Below are 19,375 nucleotides of genomic sequence, written 5' to 3' on the forward strand. Positions count from 1 at the left end.
CAGCTTGACGTACTCGGGTCTGCAGTGATCGTCTCCAGTGGGTTGGAGGTACATTCTTATCCAGTCCTGGAACCCGGGATCTTGGCTAGGTCCTGATTTGTGGCCCTTGAGCTGATGGCACCCCTCACAAGCTACGATTGGAGCCCCGAGGGAGGGAACGATCCCCCCCCTCTTCGTATATAGTCACCCCGTAGCCTGCAGGCGTGGAGCTCGTGTGTGTGCAGTTTTCTCCCATCCTGCCCGTCATGGCTCACAACGCGCCTGCGACGCCGTATCCAAAGCAGTTCGTGCTTTGTTTCGACGGTACCGGTAACAAATTTGCCGGCGACGAGTCAGATAGCAATGTCTTGAAAATCTTTCGCGTATGTTACAGGTCCAAATACAGAATCCCGAGAAGCTGTAAATTCTGCAGGGTGGCTAAGGCTTCTCTTATCACAGATGCTCGATCGCAGTAAATCGCACCAATATCATTACTACCAGCCTGGTATCGGGACCTATGTGACTTCCAAGTCACTATCCAGCCACGGCCGAATCCAGCGCATCAAATCATGGTACGCAAAGGCCAAGGACTCAGCCATCGGATCCTCGTTCGACGAGCACGTAATGGGGGGGCTACAAGTTCCTGATGCGGTACTACTCCCCCGGTGACGAGATCTTCTTCATCGGCTTCAGTCGCGGCGCATATATCGCGCGCTTCCTCGCGGAAATGCTCGACTACATCGGCCTGCTCGAGGCCGGCAACGAAGAGCTGATCCGTTTCGCCTGGAAGACATTCGCCAAGTGGCAGCAGCGCGCCGGTGACTCTGAAGAGGACCAGCGCGAGAAGAAGAAGCTATTCGAGTACATGAAGGCCTTCCGTGAAACATTCAGTCGCCCCATCTCCCGCATCCGCTTCATGGGCCTGTTTGACACTGTCAACAGTGTGCCTCGGTTCGAGAATGCCTGGATGCAGCGCAGCAAGTTCCCTTACACCGCGCGCAGTTCCGCCCGAGTCATTCGTCACGCCGTCGGCATCGACGAGCGTCGCGCCAAGTTCCGCCAGGACCTGATCTCCGGCCCTCGGCCGCACGAGAAGAACAAGCACCATCGGCACCACCTGGAGCACCACATGCAGCGCCACCGGGATGCCCAGCACCACCTCCACCTTCTCCACCAAGATCACGGCCAGAACAACCCCGCCCCGGAGAATGAAGTCCCGTCTATCCGTGTGAACGACGAGTCCAATGGCCCGCAGGATGAGAAGCTCGATGCGCCCACCGAGGCACCATCCACGCTGGCAAACCCCTGGGGCCCAGGCGAGGGGGAATCCTACTACCACCCCCACCGTCCGGCCTCCTCGCACTCCCGCGACGGCAGTGATACTCGCAGCGAGCACAAGGAGAAGAAAGACACCTACCGCGCCCCTTCGCCTCGCCGCTTGAGCCTCGCTCCCCCGGCTGCATCAGATTGTGCCTCGGTCCACAGCACCCACTCCGCGGGAGTCTCCATGGCTCCCAGCCATGATTACGACAGTGACGACGACGACCAAGACATCCATGAGGTTTGGTTTCCAGGCTGCCATGCCGACATCGGCGGCGGCTGGAAACTGGCCGTCGGCGAGCAGTGGGCGCTGAGCCACCCACCGCTTGTCTGGATGGTGCAAGAAGCCCAAAAAGCGGGCCTGGAGCTGGACGAGCGCAAGATGAAGCAATTCCAGTGCCTGGAGGAGTACGACGGCGACTACTCGCCGATTCAGGAGGCGATCAACGCGCGCCGTGGAAGCCAGGTGAAAGACGAGACCCCCGACAATCCGGATGCCTTCCGCACTGCGCCAGACGAGAAGCAGCGGTCGGCTGCGAGCCGCGACTTTTGGCACGCGCTGCACACGGCCAGCACGAAGGGCGTGTCGCACGACTGTCTGGAGTTCAACCAGGGACTGCCGTTTGCCTCGGTGCTCTCGTGGCGCATCATGGAGTGGTTGCCATTCCGACGGATGGATCTGCGCGCCGACGGGTCGTGGAAGCCTATTCGCTGGCCACTGCCGCGAGGAGAGGTGCGCGATGTGCCGCTTGATGCGGAAATGCACGTGTCTGTCATTCGGCGGATGCAGGCCGACCCGAAGTACAGGCCTGGCAATGTGATTGTGGGCGGTGGTGGCCGAGGCGTGCGGTTTGCGCCGGCGGAGGCAGGGATGGGCGATTGGGTTGTTCTGCGGAACGAAGGCGATGGGGTTCGTGAGACTTATGTGCGGAAGACCGAGGCTACCAAGTGCAAGGAAAAATTGGCGCGGACGATGGCTGCGAAAGCCCATTGAGTGGCCTTGTCCTCGTGTCCTTGTGTTTCTCATTTCTACCCGTCTGTGCTGGTCTCGCGCTGAATATCCCTGCCCTGTATCTTCTGCATCGTATTCTGCATCGTATTCTGCATCGCATAGGCTTTTCTTCGTAATTCGAAACGTAATGCTTGCATTGGGGCTGGAAGCATCTGAGGCCGTCTGAAACAGGACTGTTCCAAACGAAATTGTAGTATGGAATTTTGTATGTTCTTGGCCAGCGAAATGTCAATGGTTCCGTGGAGCGGGCTGTCTCATGCCCAGGTTTCGCCTTGAGAATCTCCACCTCGGGCACTAAAACACAGTGGAGTCTTCTTCTCTGGTGCTGAAGACCTCGGGGATTTTCTTGCTGCAGAAAATAACGCACTGCTGCCGTTGACATAAAAAGCTTCTTTTTTCCGTCATTCAGTATTGGTACTTGGCTATACGCTCGGTGCTTTGTATGCGATAGAGGCGCAAACCACGTATATAATCTCAGCCTTTGAAGTGTCGGAGTCCCAAACTCCTTCCCGGAAACCACCCGCCCTCGAGCGCCGAAGGTAGAATGAGCTGTTTTCTTCTAGATCGACCCGCTCGTCTTCTAGAAGACCCACCATGGGTCAATTGGGCACTCGTCTCCTCGAGAGCTGGGCTGGAGCTAAGCTGGACGATGTGTCGGATAGGGAATCCTACCCGCCGTACCTCGAATTAGACGCCTCGAGCTCTATGACGATTTCATTCATTCCCCTGTGGAGCCCATTCGCCTCGGGGCTGAGCGACAACCCAACGCTATGAACTTATTTGGGAAACAATCAGGCTCCCATCCAGGCGAGACGGCTGAAAAAAAAAGGGGGGAAGAAAGAAAGGGGAATGTGAGAACAGACGTCTATAGTATAGTCGAGAGGGTGTGATTGGCAGGACGGCGATATCGCGCCCTTGATCCTCCCTTTTAGGCGAACTATGGAAGGCCCGCAGCCTCTCCGCGCTTCAGATCCACGCCTGGGAAGGCTTGGCTTTGAGGGGACTCGTTGTAGATGGTGCGCGTTCATGGGTCATTCAATCATGCAAAGAACCAATCATGGAGGAGTTCTAGAATCCTGGCCGCCCTGCGCGAATCAGCGCAGAGCATTCACATGTAGAAGCACTCTTGATCCTGTCAGGGTCCCGCGGTCTGGGCCACTCGGCGTTCGCGGTATTCGCCTCAACCTTTTTTTTTAGTCTTTTGGGTCATCGCCGTCACCACTTTTCCTCCCTTTTCCACCTCCTTCCTCTTTCACCCCGTTTTTTGGACTCTTTCTCCTTGGCTGGCCCAAGGTTCTTGTCTGATTCCTATCATGCGCCCGACGTAAATAGAGTCTCCTTATTTACATCTTCCCTCTCCCCCTTTCTTTTTCCCCCACTGGCTGTTCTAGCTAGGTTGCCCCAAAAAACCACGATGGAGGGACGAACAGAAGCCATGCGCCCTGGCCGAGACTCCGACTCTCGAGAAGGGATGTCGCAACGGGTGAGCAAAGAAGACGTCATGATCACTTTATCTGTCTCTCCCGAACCACTGGCGCCCCCTCGGACCCGATCCCCTATTGCCCGATCGCATCTGCGCTCGCGGTCACTGGTGGGAATCCCCGGTATGCCATCGATGACGCGCGCATACTCTTCCCCAGGGCTGGACTCTCGGGGGAGATATATCTTCGTCAACGGCCGCGGGATGCCCACATCGGCGCTCGACGCCTCGAAGCGACCCTTGCCCTTGCAGATGCGCCCGGACGACCATATCGAAACCCGCCTCGGGTCACTCAATATCTCCGAAACAATCTCTGAGAACGACGAACTCCAGACCGGCCCCGGCTCGCCCTCCTCGCAATCTAACTCCCCGGTGCTCGCGCCCCAGCATTTCCCTCGGCGCCTGCGTTCTACCTCTCCTCTTCATTTCCAGCAGCCTATGATCAGCCCGCCGTCGCAGCCCTCGCCCGTGCTCGGGTCGAAATACAACGAAACATATCCGATTCACTCGAGTTCTTCTGTTTCATCTGTGCCGTCTACCCCTACAAGTCTCCGGTCGCGAAGTCCGAGTATCTCATCTCTCGAGACCATTCCCGATATTCCCGACGAGGAGGCCGAGGCTTTGGAGGACGAGGATCGTATCGCAAAGCTCAAAGCTGCGGCTGATGCGGCGGAAGCAACGAGCAGCAGTAACCGACGTCGCGGCATTTCCGACGCCAATCCATCTGGAGCGCGGGGCACCAACCTGTATGCCCCTCGAAATGAGAAACGCAAACGATGGAGTGTCTGTGGTGCAGAGCGGCGCCAAGACCTCGACTTGGAGACTATTTGGGAAGATTAAACGTGCTATCTGAGCAGTCGAATTAGCGACACATACCACATACTCCCCCTCTTCGCTTGTCAAATTACGAGCAGTCATGCCTATTGTCATCGGCGGCAATGGTCACCATCCAAGGCAGTTGAGGGCCATGAGAAAGGTTATGGCCCTATCCGTCGCTGCCTCGTGCACCGGCACGCACTCTTCTGCTGGAAACCCCATGCATCTCTTCCCAATGAGGTTCGACAGCCTAATGCTGGCGACTCCTGTTACCTAGGGGGTTGATCCCATATCCTCCTACCTGTACTCGATACGTGTATATCTGTTTTGGTTCAGTTTGAAGGTCCATGTCATCATTTGGATAGGCGTTGAGCCCTGGGTGGTGCTCTTCCATGTCCGTTCACGCATTTGATATAATGGCGTACTCGAATTCCTGGCGTTGGGCTTTTTTTTTTTTGCATTTGATTATGCTGTGCATGATCTAGTCTGATTTTTGGGGGGGGTTGTAACATTTGTCTCTTGTCTTGTTTCTGCACCAATACCACCCGTTGCGTTTCCTGTTCTGTTGAATCCAGTCTTTAGGCGATGTCAGGCGTTACTGAATATGAAAATTTGGGATGAAAACTCCCGGTTACCGCGTAGATAAGCTTTAGGGTATCAGTATATGTTATTTTGTTTCCCCCCCCCTGCTGAGACGGATAATCCACGCAATAGATATGCTATCGCCCGAAGGTTGGCATGTCTTGCATCTGCAGATTAGATTGTAGATCTCACGATAACCAATCACTCCCGCCCATCCCCGCTTGTTATCTAACCGCAAAAAACTCGCCATTCTGACAGGCGTTCATGTACAAAGCGACAGCCCAATTCGCTGTAAAAACAACGGCTCGTGCCAGGATCATTCGCCCTTTTTATTCAGCTCCTTTCACGATGAGTCCAAAGCCGCATGTGGGGATTATTGGCGCCGGCCTGTCGGGTCTGCGGTGTGCCGATGTCCTCGTGCAGAACGGGGCCCAGGTTACCATACTAGAAGCGCGAGATCGTCTTGGAGGCCGGGTATGTGATTTGTTCTTGATTGAGATCAGCGGAGAAGTTGTCATCTACCGAACCGCTGCTGAAGGATTCTGTTATCTTGTATAGGTCCACCAAGCTGAGCTGGAAGGCCGTCTAGTGGATCTGTAAGTGGGCGATATCCCGTATCTGCAGTCGGTATCGAAGTGATCAGAAGCTGACATGATAACAGAGGCCCTAATTGGATCCATGGAGCTCGTGAGAGCCCCATCATGGCGATTGCAGAGAAGACGCAGACAATCGCCCCGGGATCCCGATATCCAGCCCATAGCTTTCTCGCGCGACGGAGAGCCCGTCAGCGAATACAACACGGGTTTGATCTCAGAGGCTGTCTGGACTACTATCGACAAAGCATTTGAGTATAGTAATAAGAACAAGCATACAATTCCGCCCGAACGGAGTCTATACGACTTTTTCAAAGAGACCGTCAAGGAAACAAGTCTCTCGCCGGAAGAGGAACAGCTCCTCCTTGATGCATGCAAGCTCTGGGGAGCATATGTCGGGGAACCCATTGAACGGCAGAGTCTCAAGTTCTTCCATCTGGAAGAATGCATCGATGGCAGTGAGTTACTACTACCTCTATCACCCACGCGGGGGCCCCCCCTCGGTCGTTCGAATCAATGCCACATTCTAACCCGGCGGGCATCTAGACAACTTCTTCGTCGCATCAACCTACAAACGGATCCTAGAATACGTCGCCAAAGCAGCGCAATCCGACGCCACCATCAAACTCAACCAAAAAGTCGTCAAGATCGACACATCCAACGACCAAATCTCCATCACCACCTCCGCAGGCGAAACCCACACCTTCGACGAAGTAGTCGTCACCTGCCCCCTCGGCTGGCTAAAGAACAACCTCTCAGCATTCACCCCGGCCCTTCCGGCCCCGCTAACCTCCGCCATAAAGAGCATTTCCTACGGCCGCCTCGAGAAAGTCTTCGTCCGCTTCCCCCGCGCCTTCTGGCAGCCCGACACAGGCACCGCAAAGCCGTTCTTCGCCCAGTTCCTGGAACCAAACTACGTAGAGCACCCGGCGGGCGTCGAATGGAACCAGGAATGCATGTCGCTGGCCTCGCTCCCCGAGGACTGCGCCCAGCCAACCCTCCTCTTCTACACCTACGGGCCCTCGGGTGCGCACATCGTCTCCCGCATCGCGGACCTGGATCCTGCGTCGCAGGAATACAGGGACACGCTGATCGGGTTCTTGGAGCCTTTCTACGCCCGGTTGCCGGGCTACAATGCCCTTTCGAAGGATTGCGTGCCCAGCGCTATCCTGGCGACGAAGTGGCAGACGGATGAATTGGGCGGGTACGGGTCCTACAGTAATTTCCAGGTCGGGCTGGAGCAAGGGGGAAAAGATATCGAGGTGATGCGGGCCGGGGTGGCGGAGAAAGGGTTGTGGTTTGCGGGGGGAACATACCTCGCCATTTGTGGCACTGGGGACGACGACGGGGGCATATTGGAGTGGTGAAAGGGCCGCGGGGCAGGTCTGTGAGAAGTTGGGGTTGGGGAAGAAGGGGGTTTCAGGAATGGACGATTCGTTGCCTTCGCAGAGTCGGGAGTGAAGGATAGCTTGTGACTGGAAGGTTTCTTACCCATAAAGCCAGGTTCGGATTGTAATTGGTATTCTAGATCAGTTGAAGAGCTACGTCCGTGCATGTGCCTAGTTATACAGTTATTGCCATCTTCGATATAAAATGATTCGAAAATTAGAGTCGTTATCGGAGTATCATTCCAGAATTAGTTGAAGCTATCGCGGAGCCAAGCCCCTCGATCGCCAGCGCACCGATTGACGCGGCGATGATCGAGGAGCCATATCGACTGTATATCTAACCCCACAGAATCACAGGGCTCAACAGGGGCGCTAGATACAAAGGGTAAAGAAACAAGGACTCGACGGACCTTGAAGGAAAACAAGGGGTCGTTAGTTCACGTGACGGGAATGTGGCGAGAGAACCGCTTGCAAGATATCACGAATCATCAAGAAAAGCGACAGACAAAGGAAAATGGGGGAATTTGGGTTTCGGGTCATTGGGAGGAGCGTGCAAATGGTGAGAGATACTCATGAGAGAGACGAGAGGGAGAAAACAGACCCCATCTAACTGGGAAATGGGCTGTGTTGCACCCCGCCCTCTTTTTTTTTTTAAGATCCTCATCTCCAAGCCCCCTGGCTCAGTGACAAGAGACCTTGAACACAGTCCAAATCGTCCTCTTGACTACCGCCGTTACCGCCCGCCATAAACGCCGAGACATCGGCGTCTACGTCTGGCGCTTTACCCTGGACGCCGGAGCCAAGTGGGCGGTTACGCTTCCCATTGGTTGACAGTCCCAACCCGCGGTTACGGTTGGCATCACGCAGAACAGAGCGAGTGGCATTAGGATTTGGACGGCGGCGAGCCTGCGACGACCGAGTTCCAGGAACCCAGTTCTCCTTGTCGGAGTCACCGGCATCAAGCTCAAAGCCCGGCTTGTGCGATTTGGACATAGACTTGGAGAGCTTAGAGCTCGCGTTGGCACGGTTTCGATCTGTCTCTAACCGGCCGAGGAGGACACTGTGCGAGAGAGCTTTCGTCGCTTCTCACCCATGGACTGGGAAATCGGGGTGCGGGCATTGTCTTCGTGAATCGCGAGGCTGTGCCGTGTTGAGGCACTGCGAGTCAGGGACCGCTGGCTGCGGGATTGGAAGAGGCCCGGGGAGAGGTGAGGTGCAGTCTGAGAACTGCTTGGTGTGGACAGAGCACTGCGCGCATCTGTATCGAAGAATGACTCCCAATTGCGAGGGTCACGGGATCGGCCAAAGACACGGTCCTTCTCAGTCATGTCTGCCCGCGGCGTGGCTGGGAAGATAGCGCTGCTCGTCCGGCGAAGGCTGGACTGCTTTGTTCGACGCACAGAGAACATGGCGACTCGGTTTTTGGACGGTGAAGGCTCATTCTCCGCCCGGATGACAGCTTTCCCATCACACGACATGGCTATCCTCAACGCGTTCCGGCCTTTCGGTGGCGATGGTGTCAACTCATCTTCCTTGCGTACCATGGCTTCTCCATCAAACGAGAAGGACAACCGCAGTGACGGTGGGGATTTGACAGGCGTCGTGATTCCAACGTGGACTGTCTCTGGCACTTCATCCGACCCCTCGCCTCTGACATCAGATAATGACCGCTTTCGCTTCGGAACGTGCAACTGATTTTCATCCGACCCATTTTCCAGGTTTAGTCCTGAGCTGTGCCCATGGAACTCCTCTTGGGTCGTTGGCGGGGTTTCTTCCACAGCCTCAGTTGCCACGCTCGTTTGTGTGCTCTGCGGAGGCAGATCATCGTCTTCTTTCTCCCCCATCACTGGATCCGAATCCGGCAAATGTAGCAGCTCGCCGCCCCACGATTTTGGCTTGGTGCTCTCCGGTCGTTCTGGGGTGTCAATTTGCTCTGCCCCACTCGACGACCCGGGCTCCGCGGACGCGTTATCGTCACTAGCAGGGTGTCCCGACGAATCGGACATACTCGATCGAGGAGCGAGAAGCTCGTGCGGCTGGAGAGGTTTGGATTTGCGACGGTCGTTCTGGCGACGATTTTGAAACCAGATCTGCAAGAATCAGTGCCCCGGTTGACGGAGAGAAAAGGGATTTGGGAGTCAAAGTCTTGGCAGCACGCACCTGGACCTCTTTCTCGCCGAGCGAGACGCGGTTCACAATATTCGCCCGCGCTACCTTGTCTGGCTTTGGATTTCGCTGGTACTCCTCTTCTAGGATGGCATGATCCTCCGGGCTATAATTTACACCATTCAGTTCATGATCAGACGCGTTCGGGAATGAAACATGCGGTCATCTTTACCTCGTTCGACGGCGTTTTTGGCGAGCGAGCAGTTTGTTGTCGACACGGGGAGGAAGATTCTGAGTGAGGGTTTTCTGCGAGTGGACAAGGAAGGCATAGTTGAGGGCAGTGGAGTCGGTGGCCGGAAGAGACGGCGAGGACGAAGTCGCCGCCACCACCGATTGCTCCAGGTCAGACATGGTCTCAGCTAAGAGAGCATGAGGTTTTGAGGGGGAGGCAGAATTCGTCCTAGAGGGGAAGAGAAGACAAGAAGGTATAAGGTATAGAAGAAAGAAATAGGAAGAGAGTATGCCGTGGCCGGGATAATCGCGTCGCGGCGTCGCGGTTGTGGACGCGGAGCTTCTGGCCGTGCCCCCACTAGCGCTGCCTCCCCACGGTCCTTTGCCTTGAATTTGCCTTTCCTTGCTCCATGAAAAAGAAATAAAAAAAAAAAATGTTCACTCCAATTTGTCCTCTTGCAAGGCAATTACTGGCTAATTATTGCAGCTAGCCCATACTGCGCGCAGCTACATCGCATATTTACGTGGATTGGGGAGTGTTACTTGGGCTCTAGACGCGACTCGAAAGTAAAATCAGTCCCCACTGCAGCCGATGTGGTACTCGCTATGGGGCCGTCGCGTGTCCCACGTCACGGTGTGGAATGCGCGAGATCTGAGAAATCTTGGGAAGCTCCGAGGCTCTGGAATGCAGCATTATGTGCAGCGGCTCCCCAGCCTCCAAGATTCAATACCCGGTGTGATTATTTCACCATCGGTCTTCCAGGCGATCCGCCGGGAAACGCGAAAAACACGCTCTCACGTGACGTATGTGGCTGCAATGAAGCGTACGAAGGTCTATTTTGAGCATGGCCATTTCAACTTCGTTTTCTGGCAAACTGACTCTGGGAAAGAAGAAACCTATGCATACTCCGATATTCTGCTGGGAACAGCCTATAATAGCCCTATTGATAGCCTTAGTTAAAACAAAACATACGAGCGTTGGGAGCCCATGGTGCTTAATTTCTTGCCCAACCGCGCAGCTAGATTTTGTACAACGCACCAGACCAAGGGATACTATAACCGAGGAAGGGAAGAGAGGCACTCGAAGCTGCTATAATTACCAACAGTCCTCCGAAGGCCTCCTTTACATTTATACAGTCTCGAAGCTGCTTACCTAGGTGTGCTCTACATCATTAGTCTTCCATATTTTACAATAATTCGAGATCGTTCGAGATAATAAACCAAAGTATACCCGGAATCAAAGCTGTAGGCTTGATGAAACAGGGCGCCTTTTCTCGTTTCGGTGAGGATAGCTTCAGATGAGAGCGGCAGGCATTTCCGGTTCTTTGAGATTGCTCGTCTCCCCCTCTTGGAGCCATCTTCAAAACAAAGGAAATACGTGGGAGTAACCTCTAGATCCCGACCACCAAGAATATCCGGGGAAACGGGACAGAAAGAGAAAGGGATAAAAAGAACTTCGTCAGCTTGCAGCAAGCTGCCTAGGTAAATGCCCCTCCCGGCTCCCCACGTGCAGTATTTGATCCCTTGGAGCTTCATGCTCTCCAACAGTCAACAAGAAGGCGAGCCCATCAGGGGTCCCCTTGTGCCTGTACGTATGTTCAAGATAATGTCATCGGCTCCAAGACCAGCGAGCCGCGTTCTCACACAGTTGAAAAGATCTCGAGGCCATGCTGATAGATCTCGCATAACACGACCGTGAGACCTTCGCGAGGCTCAAGGACAGGATATACAGACAAGGAATGAGGGTCCTAGAACTATGCTTGTCGGTGGAAGAGGTGAAAGTATCCTTGTCATATAGCGCACGACGCCCCTTGTGGCTTTTGAGCCGCTTCATCAAGAACGTCAACAGATGGGTTACCACGTGATGATATTGACGTCTTGCTTTCCTAATAGCGCCATGCTCTACAATAGTCCCTGATATTTCACGATAGCAGGTAGGATTACTGGAATCTGAAATTTCATGTGGTAGCTTCAGTGCGATAAAGTACAATTGATCCATATGAACGCCAATGTCAGCAAGTCTACAACCACACTGTCTAAGTAATCATCCTTAGAATTATTGGGAAGAGCCCCGCAGTAAGCTATATACCGCGCTGTACACCACTACCGATCTCGAGGGGCTGTCTTCTTCAATCTGATACTGGGGTGGTTTTCTAAAATCGTGTGGAGCTATCTTAAATCTGGCACAACAGTCAAAACCAAAATGAAAAAAGAAAAAAAAAAAAAAGAAGGTCTTCTCGACCGCATGTAGATCATGCGGATACCAGTGTCTCCTTGAGACCAAGGCACAGGTAGTATATTGAGTATTTCCAAGTCGGCTTTCCCCCCCAAAGCCTGCAGTGTTGTCATTTTCTAATTAGAGACCTTGCAGCTGGTCAAGCACCAAGCGCAGACCTTTGATCAGCTGCACGTTGTCAGCTTCCACAGAACGCAGGGTAGATCAAGGTCATGCTGCAGATCAGCGGCAAGGGCAGTGCATGTACTTGGGAAAGTTGCGAATTGTCTTGACAGGACGAAGTGGACCTGTGGGCCGTCTGGGCTCGAGTGGAGCAGCAACCGAAAAGCCTAATCAACTTTAGTCTTTGTGGTTGTGGCAGTGTCAAGGGGAGGACCAAACCGGTCGATGTCACAGCGAGACATGGCGACAGCCTATCAGGTGCAGCAGATCTCCCCGATGCAATGGCAACCGTCGTAGATGCAGAGAGGCAGGGGCCCCACGAATGTAAAGCTGGTATTTTCTCCAAAAATAAAGTACAAATAAGTGGGGGTTGTGGGGTCGGAGAGGATGCGGGTATAGCACGTGAAGGAAAAGGGATGGAAGGATTAGGGGAAGAAAGCACTACATTATGACTGACAGGTAAGTGACGCAGGAGAGAGCACGGATGGTGATAGTTCAGATAAGGAGAGCCAATCAGTCTCGAGAAACGAGAAACCAAGTCGCCGAGTGTTGGCCCATACGAGTTCCACGGCATCGCCAACCCGCCAAGTCTGAAAGTCAAAAAAGGCGCAGGACAATTCAGCCGATCGACATTCCCCAAGCGCCCAAACCCATTGGAGCACATCCCTTCCCGCACGACCCACGATTGGCTCCCAAAGGGAGGTGGGGGGAGGGATGCCATGGGTTCATCATACGGTTTAGTTCGCATTATCCACTTGAGCTTCCCCCGCTTGACACGGGTCGATCACCTCCACCGGCTTTCTTTTATCCCCTAGGGATATCCTTCGAAATCGACACAGTCTGGAATACTTTCCGTATCTTTAATCTTTAGGGCTTGGGCCTGACGTCTCTGCACTTCCCTCTACTTTCTTCGGTGGGCGCTCTCTCAGCTCGGAGAGGCGAGATGGCGGACAAAAATGACAACCTGAAGACCGGTCATATGGCGATTGTCTTGGGGATTGGTTTAGGTGTGGTGACACTGATTGTGTTGAGCTTGATGTGAGTTGCGCTGGATTCTATCCTGCATCTATGAATATCATCCCGGAGCCTTTTTGTCTCGTGGATCCTCGTCTCGGCCCTACTCTGCCTGGCTGTATACTCCCGGCCTCGTGCAACCTGCTATGTCGGAGACTGACTAGCGCCCAGCTTGACCATCGTCATCAACCGGCATGATCGCCAAGCATTCCTTCGCTCTCGCAAAAATCCAGACGAGCGCCTGAAGTCTCTCGACAAGGTTTCGCCCACCCGAACCCTCGAGGACTGGTGGGCCGTTACCAAAGGCAAAATGGGACTTTCGGAGGCTGTGGACAGCCAGTTTGTTTGGTAGGTTTTGGACTCGGAACCTCGGATTCCCACTGTCGCACAGCTAATCATGCTACTCATCCGGACAGTGCTGTATGCTTAGAGCAGGTCAACCGATCGGAAGAAATCCGTGAGCTACAGTGTCTGCATGTCTTCCATCGGGAATGTCTGGAAAAATGGTTCTTGGGGGACCATTATAATTGCCCGCTGTGCCACCGTGCCTACTATGTGCCGACTACTCGCCCACGGCATGAATTCGCGTGGATAGTATGATCCGAGGGAGCGATGCACAGATTTGGATATCTGGGATTGAATATGCGATTAGGGGGCTGATGGTGGTCTACACATAACACCGGCTCTTCAACTCCAATGATCATGAGACCACGAATAAAGAAAGAAACTGCACTATGTGTTCTGCAACAGCTCATTAGTATCCCCATCAGCCTCCATTAGACTCATAGCATCCCCGGAAACCCCTCTGCAGCCGGGAAATATTCCGGATTGAAATCCCAAGAGTTATAGTTCGACCAGTTCAAGAAACTCGACAGGTTGGACGTGACATCATTTACCAGATCAGCCTGCACGGGCTGTGGGTCCAGGAGTTGATCCAGAATTCGAGACAGCTTCTTCTCCGCTTCTTTGCATTCGCGGTAGTTTCCTTGGCCCGGTCGTGAGATCCAGGACAACAATGACACGAACACGCTCAGGTTGCGGATGATCTCTGCACGCGGCAGGGGAACCGCGTTGGGCGTAGGAGCGTGCGACTGATGTAACAGTTCGATTAAGAGCACGCTGGCGCTGGGAAGGCCGTATGTGAGGGCCTGCATTCCGTTAGTAAGACATGCATTGCATCAAAAAATAGAGGTAAGGAGCCGCACTATCCACGAGTAATGCGTATCAAGATCCACCATCGAATTCCGCTGGGTAGTGATGGATGTAACGATGGTGAGCAAACGTCGGGAGATGTCGTAGAGCCTGTCGTGGCCGGTATTTATGTGTTTGATGATCGCCCTCTGAAGGAGAAAACCGGTATAGAGATAGTTGAGGTACAGGTAAACGATACTGATCCACACTTCCCGCGAATCCTTTTTGTCTTCTCGGTCATGTCGAAGGTACGCGGGAGCGGCTTCCCATACTCTTTGGAGATCGTCTTGGATTTCACTGTGATCCATGTTAGACCTGGTAGTGGCAATACACAAAAGACAAGAAAAAGAAAAGAAGGAAGGAAAAAGCGAGGTCTTACCTTGCCCTTTGGAGCAAATTTTGTGTCTCAGGCGTTGCTAGTGCGATGTCAAGGGTCTTTTCTCTTGCAATGGCAAGCTGGAACCGAAGCCTCGAAGAGCTCATCCGGTTTCGAACGCCATCAGCGTTCCACCCAAAGGGACCGAGGGCGGCAACTGCGCGAGCGAGGGGCTCGCCGCCTTGTATAAGGATCTCGTCACTCAGGTCGAGGGGAGGATCCAGAGTACAATAGCGGTGATTCATTAATGGTGGCCGGCCAACGAAGGTTGCCATCATCTTATCCATGTAAAACGCACAGATGAAGCAACCTCTCCGCCATTGCCGCAAGAAGAATGGATAGGATTCTGAGCCGGCTGGGTCAAGGTGGAGTCCTGCAGCGTAGATAGTGGCTACCAAATCACCGAGTCGCCGCCATGCTAGATAACCTTTCTATCTGTCAGAAACCCTATCAGCGGGTAAAATTGCCACGACGACTCACTTGAATCGCCATAGTGTTGAGTTAAGAACATCACATGGTTATATTGCATGAGAGCCAATAGCTCATTCGCGGACGACGATTGATCACAGAAGCTAAGACATATTGTACTTGCTCTCGCAACATGTTCCAAGATCTGTTCTTTTGCCTGAGAATCCTCTGGACTCCCCAGCAGTTCCGTATCGTTAGCTGGCGTAACCATAATCTGCTGTCCAAACATTGGCAACATGTTCCCTAACGCCTCCCAGCGGAAATTGCTACCCGTGAAAGAAGCACAATACTCATCTGCGGTCATTCCCTGGTGCGTCGATAATGCTCTGGAAGAATTCCGAAATATCAACGTAGCCAGCTCCTGCAGCTGGTTCATCAAATCGGCAGGATTTAAGCCATCAAAGATCTCCTGAATCGAGTCCATGATCGTAACGATGACTTTCCACGGCACCGCCGCGTTGCACGCATGACTGTAATACTTTTCAATTACCTTCTTGCGCTGATTCAAATTGTAAAGGAAGAGTAGCACATCCGCCCCTGACTGGATCCGATCCGGCTCCACCGACAGCACAGGAAAAGAATCCGAGCTCTCTTCAGGCTCAAAGGGAATCTCATTCCGATGCTCAGTCAAGACGGCCGTGAAGCTCACCGAGCCCAGGTATCCGGCCGCACCGCTGGGCGCACTGGGGGCTTCCAGCGGGGCTAGAGATGCGCCCGCTGTGGAGAGACCCCGGACTTGATGCTCTGCATGCTTTTTTAGTCCAGCCTCCAGGCTTTTCCAGGACGACTTACGTGGAATTGGGCTGGCTAGCCAGCCGGCTAACGGGGATAGGAGGTGGATTGGCATGATCAGAGCCGCGTCTTTTGGTCATGGGTGCCGGATGGTAGAAACATTTATCGCCCATGCGCTTGGCCTCACATCGGCGACAGATGGGCCTGGTGTGATCGCACCGCTGTTTCGATCGCCGGCAAGGCTCGCACGATTGCAGGGATCCATTGCGCCGAGTCGCTGGAGATAGAGAGCGCCGGTCATCGTTGTTTCTCATTGCATGGAGTTTTGCGGTATTGAAGTTGAAGCTTGAGAAGCAGACTTTGCGGAGCGATCCGCCAATTTACGGTTCAAAACAGGTAACGGGATGAAAACACCACAAAGGCGAATTTTATCATACGCTCGGTGATCTGATCTTTTATGTAGATGGCAACTTGAAGCGACAAAATGGATAACCTGTGTTAATGTGTATGAGATCTTAACTGACGAATAGGACTGGGCCCAAAAAAAAAAAGAACAAATAAAAAGAAACGGGAAATTGTAGATCGACACCTCGCGGATTTGAACCGCGGCCCGCGAACGGAATAGATTTCTAGTCTATCGCCTTAGACCAGACTCGGCCAAAGTGCCTGTGATCCACTGGACTATGTACCCAGATTATGGGAATTCCGGGCAATAAGTGCACTATAATCCGAACTCATTTTTTTGAATCCATTTTCCGTGTTGATCGTTGACTTTACAAACTCCTTTGGAGTACTTACGCTGCGCCGGCCGAACAGAGCCAACATAACCATCGGCTCCTCCTCGCAAGCAAAAGTCCGCACAGCATCTGAGAAACTCAAAGAGGATAAACCAAGCCGGTCCTCTGCAGTCCGCAGCTTTGTCGCCAACCTTTCCGTCCGCGACGAGCTCGAGGTATTCAAGGTAAACGCAAGGGTACCAGGCGGCAGCGTCAGATGACTGTTTATTACTCCTGTGCTCGGCCGGATATTCCATCGAGTCAAGCTCGGATAGGTGATGAGGGGCTGAGATCACTTAGATTAGGTGAATGCCATCTGCGACAGCCCTGGCACAGTACGGATAAGATTGGGCGGTGACTGTGTCAAGTCCTTTGCAAGCTCATTCGCCATGTTTGGCAGCAGATATCAAGGAGCTAGTTAACTAGCCCGCCATGCAAGGTAATCGCACCTCATGGGAGGAGTACCGGTGCCCTGAAATCACGAGGTCGGGGATATACCATTCCGGCGGGAATATCAATACGTAACAGAAAGGATTTATGAGTAAGTATTACAAGGAATTCTTAAAGAACGAAGGAACTTGCGAGCTCATCAAAAATTGTCGTCTCGTATCGCCGTAGTAATTGACACAACAGAGTGAAAACCCTGCAACAAACACCGAACAATGGGTGTACGGAAGGGATCGAGAGAGCATCGATCAGTCTGGGCCGTCGACGTCGAACCTCATTTCGGAATGAACAAAAAAACATAACCAGACGCCGCGCACAACATGCCAGAAACTTGACTTTCAATCCCCATAATAGCAAACTCCACGTAAGAATTCCGAAAGACAAACTTGAAGCATTAAATATCGAAATGCATGAAGAAGAGGGGGAAAAAGGATATGCATAAAGTGATCCCGCAGGACCAGAAGAATGAAAATTGCTGCCACAGGCAGGCAAGTTCGTGAAAAGACCTCAGAGAATGTGAAAACTTGAGACGTCACCTACTGGACTGGCCGGACGGTGCGAGCAGGACTAGATGTGCTCCCAATGCGGCCACTAGGCTTGCGCACTCCTCGTGACTCGCTTCTGTTGCCTTCGGTTGTGCGTCGAGGGCTTGCCCGTTGCTTGCTGACCGAAATTGGCGCAGCAGTGCTTTTCCGAGCAGCAGGAGTCTTGGGAGACGGGTTTTCAACCCAGTTTTCCTGATCCTCATGGATACCATCTGCAACGGTGTAGCTGGCTGTGACAGTGGCCGAGTAGCTGATAGATCGTGCCCCAGGAGATGCCACAGGGGACTTTGATGAGCGTTGTTTGGCCAGCATACGAAGTTGAATCTCCTCTTCGCTCTCGCTGCCCTCATTGCTGTGTCGGCTGCGACGGCTATACTGCTCATGCTCTACTGCCAAACTGCCTGATGCGGTCCGGGAGTAAGGGTGGTGGCGGGAATCCTTGCGATGAGACTTGCGAGGTTGGCCAGGGGTTGGTGCTGGAAGATTCTCTTCATACTGAGCGGATGCGGTCTCGTTGTGGTCAATTTCTCCAAGTGCAGCCCGCTTGGAGTGGCTGTTGTTGGGTGGAGACACCGTTGCTTTGTCGCTTCTTAGTTGACACACGAGCTGGGGTGACCGGGTTCGACTGGGCCAGCTTTTCGCGCATGCTGTCCTCAAACCACCATTCACGGAATGACCCTTGGTTCAGATGGAGCCAGTGCTGCTGAGGTCCCACGACCATACCTGGGCGCATGAACCGCATGAAAGCGATGACCTCATTGGCTGTGAAGCCATAACGATAGATAAGGTATGCACCAATCAAACATCCCGTTCTACCCAGACCAGCCTTGCAGTGGACAGCAATACCCTTGTTCTTGACGGTAATCATGTCATGAGCAAGTTTAATGAACTTGCGGACCAGCTGCAATGGAGGGCAGGTACCGTCCTCGAAAATCATATCAATGTGATGGATACCCATAGCGGTAAAGTATGAAGGACAGTATAGCTCCGAATTTAAACGGACGACAAGACCGACATTGCGGGACGAAAAGTGAGCGAGCACGTTCTTGAAAGGCAGTGGAAGCTTCGAGGAGCAAACCTCGCTAAGAGTCGAAGGCAGAGCGTCGTATTCGGGGGTGTTGACAGGAATGGGTGCAACAGGTTGTTGTTGGGGTGATGCGAAAGCCAAAAAGCTTGGAGTGATCCAATTGAAGTCACCCATGTCCACTCTCTCAAATTTCTCATATCTGAAGTTAAAGTTAGCGCAAATTGCATGTAAAGTGTGACTGAAAATCTGTACTCTTCAAGGTTAAAATCGCGCAACCCACAGAGACCCTCCTCCTTTGCTTTCCACACGCCATAAACCACATCTTGAATGTTCAGGATAAAATCCGCTTGGCTGTATCCTGCATCCCGGAAGGGCATATATGGTGGGTCAGCTTGGGCGATGGGTGCCAGCGCCAAGTGGGGTGGCCACGACTGAATCAGGACCATATAGCAAGCGACAAGACAAGCGGCATTCGCACGGCTCCGGGGTCGGTTTTACTGTAGAAGACAACGGGACGGTCGCTGTTGTTTGGGTCACCGAGGATCTCGTGGAACAGAACAGCAAAACGATAGAGATGCCCAATGTGGAGGGGGCCAAAGTCGGCGTGGAAAGCATTGTACAAGAGCGTGTCATCCACAGTGAAGTATACTGGGGAGCGGCGCTTGGTCGTCGGCGTGGTGGGTGGTTGAGCCCGCGCTCGCTTGCTGGGTGATTTGGGCGCCTCGAGCGGATATGGGAAATGCGTTTTGGAGCTTGGAGTCGAATCATAGGATGCCAGGTAGAGGCGGTCTGTTGTTTGTTTGTTGTTAGGACCCCACCATTCAATTTCATCGGAAAGCAATCATGTCACGAACCCTGGATGTACTCAATCATTTGGCCGGAAACAGGCGACAT

The 19,375-nt window shown here is 53.2% G+C and overlaps 10 protein-coding genes across 10 annotated transcripts; 6 read left to right on the top strand and 4 right to left on the bottom strand.

Annotated features, from left to right (window-relative positions):
- Positions 1–245: 245 nt before the first annotated feature.
- N7468_004145 (T6SS phospholipase effector Tle1-like catalytic domain-containing protein) lies at positions 246–2,293 on the top strand (the record flags this gene model as incomplete). The annotated part of the gene is given in 3 exon segments (XM_058473442.1): positions 246–362; positions 439–600; positions 620–2,293. 3 exon segments carry the CDS (start codon positions 246–248, stop codon positions 2,291–2,293), a joined length of 1,953 nt encoding a protein of 650 aa, XP_058332445.1.
- A 612-nt stretch (positions 2,294–2,905) lies between these two features.
- N7468_004146 (uncharacterized protein) lies at positions 2,906–3,085 on the top strand (the record flags this gene model as incomplete). Its single annotated transcript, XM_058473443.1, has 1 exon — positions 2,906–3,085. The coding sequence occupies one exon, from the start codon at positions 2,906–2,908 to the stop codon at positions 3,083–3,085; it is 180 nt and encodes a 59-aa protein (XP_058332446.1).
- A 640-nt stretch (positions 3,086–3,725) lies between these two features.
- On the top strand, positions 3,726–4,631 carry N7468_004147 (uncharacterized protein; the record flags this gene model as incomplete). The annotated part of the gene is made up of 1 exon (XM_058473444.1): positions 3,726–4,631. The coding sequence occupies one exon, from the start codon at positions 3,726–3,728 to the stop codon at positions 4,629–4,631; it is 906 nt and encodes a 301-aa protein (XP_058332447.1).
- A 906-nt stretch (positions 4,632–5,537) lies between these two features.
- Positions 5,538–7,149, top strand: N7468_004148 (flavin monoamine oxidase family protein; the record flags this gene model as incomplete). Its single annotated transcript, XM_058473445.1, has 5 exons — positions 5,538–5,663; positions 5,748–5,785; positions 5,851–5,876; positions 5,950–6,240; positions 6,329–7,149. 5 exons carry the CDS (start codon positions 5,538–5,540, stop codon positions 7,147–7,149), a joined length of 1,302 nt encoding a protein of 433 aa, XP_058332448.1.
- A 681-nt stretch (positions 7,150–7,830) lies between these two features.
- Positions 7,831–9,687, bottom strand: N7468_004149 (homeobox domain-containing protein; the record flags this gene model as incomplete). The annotated part of the gene is made up of 4 exons (XM_058473446.1): positions 7,831–8,208; positions 8,232–9,260; positions 9,331–9,442; positions 9,509–9,687. 4 exons carry the CDS (start codon positions 9,685–9,687, stop codon positions 7,831–7,833), a joined length of 1,698 nt encoding a protein of 565 aa, XP_058332449.1.
- Positions 9,688–10,099: 412 nt separating this feature from the next.
- N7468_004150 (uncharacterized protein) lies at positions 10,100–10,468 on the top strand (the record flags this gene model as incomplete). The annotated part of the gene is made up of 1 exon (XM_058473447.1): positions 10,100–10,468. The coding sequence occupies one exon, from the start codon at positions 10,100–10,102 to the stop codon at positions 10,466–10,468; it is 369 nt and encodes a 122-aa protein (XP_058332450.1).
- Positions 10,469–11,116: 648 nt separating this feature from the next.
- On the bottom strand, positions 11,117–11,341 carry N7468_004151 (uncharacterized protein; the record flags this gene model as incomplete). The annotated part of the gene is made up of 1 exon (XM_058473448.1): positions 11,117–11,341. One exon carries the CDS (start codon positions 11,339–11,341, stop codon positions 11,117–11,119), a length of 225 nt encoding a protein of 74 aa, XP_058332451.1.
- Positions 11,342–12,848: 1,507 nt separating this feature from the next.
- On the top strand, positions 12,849–13,519 carry N7468_004152 (putative RING finger domain protein; the record flags this gene model as incomplete). The annotated part of the gene is made up of 3 exons (XM_058473449.1): positions 12,849–12,943; positions 13,091–13,267; positions 13,336–13,519. 3 exons carry the CDS (start codon positions 12,849–12,851, stop codon positions 13,517–13,519), a joined length of 456 nt encoding a protein of 151 aa, XP_058332452.1.
- A 182-nt stretch (positions 13,520–13,701) lies between these two features.
- Positions 13,702–15,801, bottom strand: N7468_004153 (putative C6 transcription factor; the record flags this gene model as incomplete). Its single annotated transcript, XM_058473450.1, has 5 exons — positions 13,702–14,067; positions 14,125–14,407; positions 14,490–14,913; positions 14,967–15,698; positions 15,747–15,801. The coding sequence occupies 5 exons, from the start codon at positions 15,799–15,801 to the stop codon at positions 13,702–13,704; spliced, it is 1,860 nt and encodes a 619-aa protein (XP_058332453.1).
- Positions 15,802–17,445: 1,644 nt separating this feature from the next.
- Positions 17,446–19,375, bottom strand: cdcA (phosphoprotein phosphatase CDC14; the record flags this gene model as incomplete). The annotated part of the gene is made up of 5 exons (XM_058473451.1): positions 17,446–18,032; positions 18,058–18,680; positions 18,734–18,912; positions 18,960–19,270; positions 19,336–19,375. 5 exons carry the CDS (start codon positions 19,373–19,375, stop codon positions 17,446–17,448), a joined length of 1,740 nt encoding a protein of 579 aa, XP_058332454.1.

This window comes from Penicillium chermesinum, assembly GCF_028974085.1.
Source record: "Penicillium chermesinum strain IBT 19713 chromosome Unknown utg000003l:1.0-5111272.0:1.0-5115320.0, whole genome shotgun sequence".
Taxonomy (NCBI): Eukaryota; Fungi; Ascomycota; class Eurotiomycetes; order Eurotiales; family Aspergillaceae; genus Penicillium; species Penicillium chermesinum.